At 64.6% G+C, this 7,557-nt stretch overlaps 3 protein-coding genes across 9 annotated transcripts; all 3 read right to left on the bottom strand.

Annotated features, from left to right (window-relative positions):
• Nucleotides 1-85: 85 nt before the first annotated feature.
• LOC132373704 (protein SCO2 homolog, mitochondrial) lies at nt 86-2,447 on the bottom strand. Of its 2 annotated transcripts, none has more exons than XM_059937311.1 (2): nt 1,720-2,447; nt 86-925 (listed from the first exon to the last, which is right to left on the bottom strand). In XM_059937311.1, the coding sequence occupies exon 2, from the start codon at nt 911-913 to the stop codon at nt 113-115; it is 801 nt and encodes a 266-aa protein (XP_059793294.1). In that variant the 5' UTR covers nt 914-925; nt 1,720-2,447; the 3' UTR covers nt 86-112. The 2 variants fall into 2 exon arrangements, with proteins under 2 accessions (XP_059793294.1, XP_059793293.1); XM_059937310.1 differs by having other exon boundaries at nt 1,569-2,447.
• Nucleotides 1,795-5,425, bottom strand: TYMP (thymidine phosphorylase). Its single transcript, XM_059937312.1, is given in 7 exon segments — nt 1,795-1,882; nt 2,460-2,596; nt 2,924-3,602; nt 3,974-4,029; nt 4,031-4,069; nt 4,531-4,573; nt 4,575-5,425. Coding segments are annotated over 5 exon segments (465 nt in total). The 5' UTR covers nt 4,694-5,425; the 3' UTR covers nt 1,795-1,882; nt 2,460-2,596; nt 2,924-3,394.
• A 99-nt stretch (nt 5,426-5,524) lies between these two features.
• CIMAP1B (ciliary microtubule associated protein 1B) lies at nt 5,525-7,557 on the bottom strand. 6 transcript variants are annotated; one of them, XM_059937307.1, is made up of 7 exons: nt 7,428-7,557; nt 6,904-7,044; nt 6,613-6,816; nt 6,241-6,345; nt 6,039-6,155; nt 5,778-5,942; nt 5,525-5,659 (listed from the first exon to the last, which is right to left on the bottom strand). In XM_059937307.1, exons 1-7 carry the CDS (start codon nt 7,507-7,509, stop codon nt 5,583-5,585), a joined length of 891 nt encoding a protein of 296 aa, XP_059793290.1. In that variant the 5' UTR covers nt 7,510-7,557; the 3' UTR covers nt 5,525-5,582. The 6 variants fall into 6 exon arrangements, with proteins under 6 accessions (XP_059793290.1, XP_059793291.1, XP_059793289.1 ...); XM_059937308.1 differs by having other exon boundaries at nt 5,802-5,942; nt 6,034-6,155; XM_059937306.1 differs by having other exon boundaries at nt 6,034-6,155.

Raw genomic sequence — 7,557 nt, forward strand, 5'->3', positions numbered from 1 at the left:
GCACCCCAGGAAGCAACCACGTCTCCAGCCCCTTTCCTGCCGTGGCCTCCAGGGGCTGCTGGTATAGATCTCAGGCACACACAGCTCCACCACATCCTTTTAATGACCCAGCTCAGTGCAGGACGCTGCGGAAGGCAGCCATGTGGCGCCGCACGCTGTCTGCGACCTGCTCGGCCGACGTGGCCCTGCCGTAGTAGTCTGTGAAGAGGCCGTCAGGGCTGAGCAGGTAGATGGCGATGGAATGGTCCACGATGTAATCCTGGTCCTCGTCCTTGGGGCCGGCGCTGTAGTACACGCGGTAGCTGCGGCTCACCTGGGCAACCTGCTCAGCAGAGCCGGTCAGGCCCAGCAGCCTGGGGTGGAAGTCCTGCACGTAGCGGGCCACGGCCGCCACGTCATCCCGCTCGGGGTCCACGGTAATGAAGATGGGCTGCACGGGGGGCAGGGCAGGCTCCGCCTCCAGCTGCCGGACCACCTGCACCAGCTTCTCCAGTTCCTCGGGGCAGACGTCCGGGCAGTGAGTGAAGCCGAAGTACATCAGCACCCACTTGCCCCGGAAATCGGCTTTGCGGCGAGCCTGGCCCCGGTGATCCAGCAGGCTGAAGTCACCCTGGCCCACGGCAGCCTGGCGCAGGGCCTCTGTCCGTCGTCGCTGCTGCCGCTGCTCCTTCTCGGCCCTCATGGCCAGCCAGACCCCGCCCAGCCCAGCCCCAATCAAGGCTGTGATCAGCAACCTAGTTCGTAGCCCAGGGCCCTGGGGCTGGTCCTGCCTTCCCGTCTCTGCAGGGCCCTGCCTTGATAGGAGCCGGTACCTCACGTGCTGGGCCTCTCCTCCTGGGGTCCTAGGGAGGGCTGGAGGCTTGAGCTGAAAGAGCTTGTGCCAAGCCTTGGGTGCCTGGGCCAGCAACAGCATGGCCTAACGCTCCTGGAAAAGAGCAAGGGTGTCAGGAGCCAGAAGGTGCCTCGGCCTCCCGGCTCATACCCCATCATTCTGGAGACGCTTGCTGCCATCTGAAGGACCAGCCCTACACAGGCTCTGCTATCAGCAGCTGCTCACCTGGGATCAGAACTGCTTCCCCTCTGAAACCTCAAACTCCAGCTTAGGTGTCATCAAGCGTCCACCCCTGTCCCTCCTATCCTTTAGCCTGAGAGTCTCAGTCTATCGCATCCCACCCGGACCGTGCCCCCGGTCCTGTGCCTGCAGCTCTAACCAACCCAGCCCTCGCCTGCACCTGAGCGTCTGAGCTGACCAAGAGCATTCCAAGCGCATGCCTCGCCCGGATTCCTGAGCATATTTATCTGTTTGCAGTAAACTCCCATTTCTTGAAAGGAGGTAGGTGAATCTCTGGCTGCAACCTCCCCAAGACTGACTCATCCGGCCCTTTTGCAGCCTCTCCCCTCTGAGGCCGCTTCAACCGTGGTGCTTTGGCTCCCAGCCCCGCGGAAATCCTGTGCCACCCGCACCGCAGCCTGCAGCGCCTCCCCCCCCCGCCGCCACCCCGAGCCCCTCGCACGTAGAACCTTCAGGCCGGCAGTCACCCTGGAAGAGAAACAAGGTTTCCACTTGCCTCGAGCCCACTCTCTTCACAGCCGGGTACCCGACAGCAGCTCTGAGCTCGTGGCCCACGCCCTGCTGTTGCTTCGGTGTCCTCTGTGCCTTTCTCAGGGCCTTCTGGAGGTTTGCTAGGCGGAGGTCTTAGGACCCCGCCCCCGCCTCACCTGTTCAGCTGCTGCTGGGAGGACCCTCTGGAAGACTCCTAAACGTCCGGCCTCCGCCCCGTCCGACGGTTCCTGGGCTGGACGACCTTGGATACGTCCCTTACCCTGTTCACACCAGCTTCCTCCTTTACAAACTGTGTTCTAAGCGGTGCACGAGATGGACCTGCAAACGGAGGCAGCCTGCGAACGTTTCCAGGGCCCCTCTACGGGAGGCCCCTTTCCTCCGGGAGCCCCGTTCAGGGCGCCCTCCCGGAACGCGCCTCGCGGGTCGGTCTTCCAGGCCCCCGGCGCGCCGGGGTCGGTGCCAGGAATCTGGGGACGCGACCTGGGAAGCTGCGGAAGCCATCCACCTCGCCCCACGCCAGCACGCATGCGTCAACGGCGCCGCGCTCGCGCAGACTGGCATGGAGCTGGCCGGCGCTGGGCCGTGCGCGTGCGCCGAAGGTGGCGGGTCCGCCCGAGGTCACGTGTTGGAGGCGGGGCTTCCCTGCGGTCCCGCCCCCCGCGGCGGCGGCTCCTTGTTCGGGGCTGTCCCTAGTTGCCGGGCCTAATCGCCCTCTCGCTTACGGCCCCGGCGCACCAGGCACCCGCATAGCTGCGCGCCTCTCGGGCTTCGTTGCTGCGTGTCGGCCTGCGCGCGCGGTGGGGCGGGGAGTGAGGAGCCGGGCTCAGGAGGGGAGGGGGGGGTCTCTGGGCGTAGGGCTGAGCCAGAGCGGGTTCCCCTTTCCCTGTCCCCTCACCGAGCCTGGTGATGGGTGACCGGGTCCGCAGGCCCGGTGGCCCCAGGCCGTCCAAGCACAGCAGCGCTTCCTCCACTCCAAGGCGTGGCCTACGGCGGGGTTGTCCCTGGCTGTCAGAGCGGCTGCCCCATGCCAACCTGCGGAGACACGGTTCAGTGTGGACCCTCCCCGCGTCTCGCGTGCAGTCAAACTCCAGCCCCTGATGCACCCTTGGTTGCCAGTTCCCCTGGAGTGAGGGGGCGGGGGAGACGTGAAGCGGCAGTGTGCCTGACTTCAGCGGTGGGGGTCAGGAAGACCTTGCACCGGGTCTGGGCAGGAGGGCCGTGAGGGTTTCCCCAGACCCGAGGCCAGGTCAGCCTTGCTCGGATAAGGTCACTGGGTGGGAGTTGAAGAAGTGGTGGTGGTGGGGGGGACTGCCAGCGGTGAGGCCGGTCCCGGCAGAGGCAGGGTGAGACAGGGCTCACCTTGAGGACCAAGGCTGCTGGAGTTATGAACGGGAGGTTGGGGCCACATAAGGAGATCCACGCCAACAGACATGCCATAGCCACATGGGGACCCCTACGGAGAGGCCACACAGGCTCCAGGCGCTCCGGGGCCTGTGCCTGGCTGGGGAGGACTGCGGCCTCTCTGAACTTCCTGCCTACCATCAGAGCAGACAGGCTGTCCACTGCCTTCTTACTGAGGATGAAGGCTGTGTGGGGGAGGCTAAGGTGATGGAGATCCTGCAGCTTCCTCTGAGATGCGGGGGATGCTGAGTCTCGGGTCAGTCATGAGGGGTCAGGGACCCTGAGCATGGAAGGTCAAGTCCCCTATGTGCTGGGATGACAGGTGCATCAGTCAGGCCACCTTCTTGAGTGGGTGGTCAGGCATCCTGTGATGTGGGACACTGACCCTGGGTTTGGGTCAGATCACCTGTGGTTGTGTGTGTTCATAGGTCAGGGGTCTTTAACATGCAGGAGGTGGACCCTGGAGTCTGGGGTCAGGTCACACGTGATGAGTGGCAGGCTGTCGACAGTGGCCGTCACATCTCTTGCTTCATGCAGGATTCCGTCTGCAGGAACAAGCTTCCTGCTCTGACCCACAATACAGCAGCCCACTTGCCCTGGCAGCCCTTGCATCTGGCCAACCTCCCCTGCATCAGGACTCCCAGTGACCCTCAGTGGCCTCTGATCAGTGATCGCATCACTGACCCTGACCAAGGACTCATCAGCAACCTTGACAAATGTCCAAAATAATGACCAGTGACGTGAACAATTCCGATAAGTCCTCACTAATGACCCATCAAAGATATGGATCAATGTCCTATGGCCCATTAATGATTGATCAGAGGCCCATCAGTTATTTTGACCAAGTCCATATTAATGACTCCAATCAAATTTCCGTTGATGATCTTGACCAAAGCCCAATGACCCAAGAATAACTGATCAGTATCCTCCCTAGTGATCCTTCAGAGATTCTGGCCAATGTCTCTTTCAATAACCCAGATCAATGACCAATCAGTGGCCCGCCTATACATGCTCTGGGTGACAGTGAATCCATGAATAGACTCCAGTTTACCCAAGGTGCCCCCCCACGTGCCCCAGACCACGTCTGCTGACTATTGGTACATGCTAGGCAAGGATGCTGTTCACCTGCACAGTCACCTCCCCACCCCCACATTTTTCCTCACCTTCCTTGGTTAGGACTCAGCTGGAGTTAAGTATTTACTGAGCAGTGTAGTGGGTGTCCAGCTGGAGAGGGAATGGAAAATAAATTGTCCTGGTTTGGGATGGGGGGTGTCAGTGGGGGGAGGAGGCTGGTACCTATTGCTGGGGGTACAAGTCTGGGGGATGGACGGAGAGCAGTACACAGCTCTTCCCTTGGGAACCGAAGGGGAAGGGGCAGCTGGATGATTTGGTCCTGTTATTGGGGGCTGACGGGAAGGGAGATCTAAGTTCTGTCCTGGGGGTGAGAAGCCTGGGCCCTGCCTCTGGGGGCTCTGTCTGGGTCAGGCGTGAGGTTAGGAGCTGCCTGTGGCTGCTGGCCTTTTTGAGGTCAGAGGTTCTGGTCTGGAGAGGAGGTGTCTTCTAACCTTGCAGCCACAGGCAGCCAGGGCAGGTGCCAGGACTCTGCCTCAGGGCATGTTTGTCCCCAAGCTATTGGCACCAGGCTTCTGGCCACTCCAGCTGCTGCCCAGACTTGGCCAGGGCCGCGGTCTCCTCCAGATTCATGCTTCGCCAGATGGCCAAGAGCATGGCCCCTAGGCACGGGTAAGGTGGTGTAGACAGCACAAAGGGGGCGTTCCCACAGCAATGAGTTATCCTCCGTGTCAGTGACAGTGGTGGGGCGCTGTGGCGTCCCTGGGGGCAGGCAGTCTCTGGGCCTGACCTCTGGGTCGGGGTCAGGGGCAGCCAGCCGTCCTCACGCACGGATGTGTGCGCCCTGCGCGTCCGGTCCAGCACAGCGCGCACGAAGCGTCTGATGTACCCTTGCTTCAGGCGGATCAGCCCCGGCAGCTGCTTGGGCTCTGGCTCCCGCCCCGGGAGAGATCAGCAGGTGCGACAGGGGTAGGTGGGGCCGCCACGACTCCGGGCTGCGACACATCTGGAACCTGTCGCCGCCCTGTGTCCGTGTCACTGAGGCCAAGTGCCCTTGTCCCGACCCCGTTCTCGCTTCTCTCCCATGTCCGCCCCTCAGTCCCGTGTCTGTGTCGCCCGTGTGCATGTCTCCGTGTCTGGCTCTCACGTCTCGGTCTCACAACTTGATCCGGGGCCGTACCTGTCCTGCACAGCGGCGCTCGCCGGTCCTCTTCGGACCCCAACCGGCTTCCGTCCCGTCTCGCGGGAGGCCATAGGGTGGGAACAGTGGGACTGCGCGCCTGGCCGGAGCCGCGGAGGGGCGGGGCCTCCCGACAGGCGGGGTTTTAGGCCAATCGCCGCCTCGGAGGGGCAGGACGACCCGGCTCACTTCTGTCCTGGCCAATCACGAGGGCCTGCGGGAGCTCGAGAAGTCCGGGACTTCGCGGGCCCGCCCACCTGCCCGTTTTGCCCGCCCGCCTCGCCGCAAGCACAGAGAGGCCGACAGGCTGCTGGCTCCAGAGGTTTTAAGAAACATTCGTGGGGCCGCGCCCGCCCGGCTGGTCAGTCATCCACGTCGATCACCATCGGGGCCAGGTAGTCCGAGTGCCGGATCCCGAAGCTCCAGCCGCGAGGCTTCCGGTGCTGCGGACCCAGGAGACGTCGCTGGCCTGGCGCTGCCGGCCGGCGCAGGGCTCCCGGGTCCCAACCTCGCACCTCAGACCCTCGATCCCGACCCGGACCCCTTTACCCCGCCTCTGACCCTTGACGCAGAACTGCAGAGCACCTGGTCCACGTTGTAGGCTGCAGGCCCGGGATTCAGGCTGTTGCCTTGGGGGAGCGAAGTCCGCGCCAGCATCGAGAACTGGGGGGCCCGGGGCTTGTAGATCCCAGGGCTCACCACAGGGTAGGCGCAGGGCCCGGGGGTCTGCGGGAGGGCGGGAGGGGCTCTGTGTCCGGCTTCCAGGCCCGTCGACCGCTGACCCCTCGCCGCGCGGTGCGGGCAGCCCCTTCCCCACCTTACTGAGGTCCTCGCAGAAGCTGCCCACCGCGCTGCGGCCGTAGATGGAGTAAATCGGGGCCGAAACTTTACCGACGACGCGCGGGCCCAGGAGCGAGGGCACAGTGTAGGTCCCGGGGCCTGGGGGAGCCAGCGAGGGTGGGTCTTTGAGGACCGGCCGGTCTCCCCTCCGCAGCCAGTGCAGGGTGGGCCTTCCTGGGCTCACCTGGGGTCTGCGACTCCGCACGGAGGCCCCAGTTTCGGGGAGCGATGGTGTGCCGAGGCGCGCTGGGGTACGCCGCGTTCCCCGCTCGCTCCGGGAAGTACCTGCCTGCGGGGCGGACCGGGGTGTGGGCCGGAACTGCATTGGGGACCTGATGGGTGCCCGGGCTGGAGTCCAGGGATTAGGGGGAATTCGAGCCACGGTTTGTCAAAGCCCGGTGAGGCTTGGAGCTCTTTTGAGATCCGGAGATAGGGGAACCGAATTTGGAGTGTTAGGGTGCCCGAGGTGGACTCGGGCTCAGTGGGGGGGGGTTCCCGAGTGGGCGTCCCTGGAGGCGGCTCGGCGTTGGGGAGGCCGGGGTCCCAGGGTCCTGACCCGGTCCAGGAGTGAGGAAGGGCGCTGCGTGGCGCGGGCGGCCGAAGATGGAGTAGGCGGGGGCGCCGTCGCGGCCGCGCACGGTCATGCGAGCGGGCACCAGGTGACCTGGCCCGGGGCCGCGCGAAGTCTGCTGCGTGGGGAGGCGTGCGCCGAAGGTGAAGGCGGGGGCGCGGGGCCGCGACGGGTCGTGCAGGATGTAACCTGCGGGGCGCCCCAGCATCACCAGGGTTAGGATTAGGGTTAGGGTTAGCCCCTGCCTGCCTCCCTCCCCCGGCCCGCCGCTGGTACCGGTGCTGGCTGGCAGCTTGTACTTGGGCCCCGGGCCACTGTAGAGCGCTGCGATGGGGCCGCGGGGCCGGTGCGGCCGCCACGGGCCGACCCAGACTTCCGAGCCCATGGTACGGTGGGAGCTCTTTCTGCCGGCAACACCTGCGGACACAAGGTGGCGGCCCCGGCCCCTCCACCCTGACTCGCGGGACCGCACTCCCTATCCCCTCCAGACGGGCCGGACTCCGGGGCGGGGCCCGCGCCTATCCCAAGTACCAGGGACACAAACGGTAGCTTTTCCGGCTCCAGAGGGGCGCGGGGCAGGGACAGAGCTTCGAGGCCGTCTCTCGTCCCCCACCCCCATAATGAGTTCAGTGGAGGTGTATGTGCGCGCTTCAAGTTTGGACTCAACACTGCGGGAGAGGAATTCCCCGGGGTTCTGGAGAACTGGGATATTTTAGGGACATTGGGGGAGGATACCAGGGCGAGGGAGCGGCGTGGGGGACCTGGTGCCGGAGAGGGGCCCCCGAAGTTGATGCACTGACCTGCTCCTGTGTCTCCTGGCTGGGAAGGCAGGGTGGGGTGTCTGGATTCCTGGCCCTGCCCGGCCCAGCTCCCAGACCCCATTGTGTCCAGGTCGCGCCTCCAGGCAACCAGACGGACCGTCCCACCTGG

This window comes from Balaenoptera ricei, chromosome 10 (genome assembly GCF_028023285.1).
Source record: "Balaenoptera ricei isolate mBalRic1 chromosome 10, mBalRic1.hap2, whole genome shotgun sequence".
Lineage (NCBI taxonomy): Eukaryota > Metazoa > Chordata > Mammalia > Artiodactyla > Balaenopteridae > Balaenoptera > Balaenoptera ricei.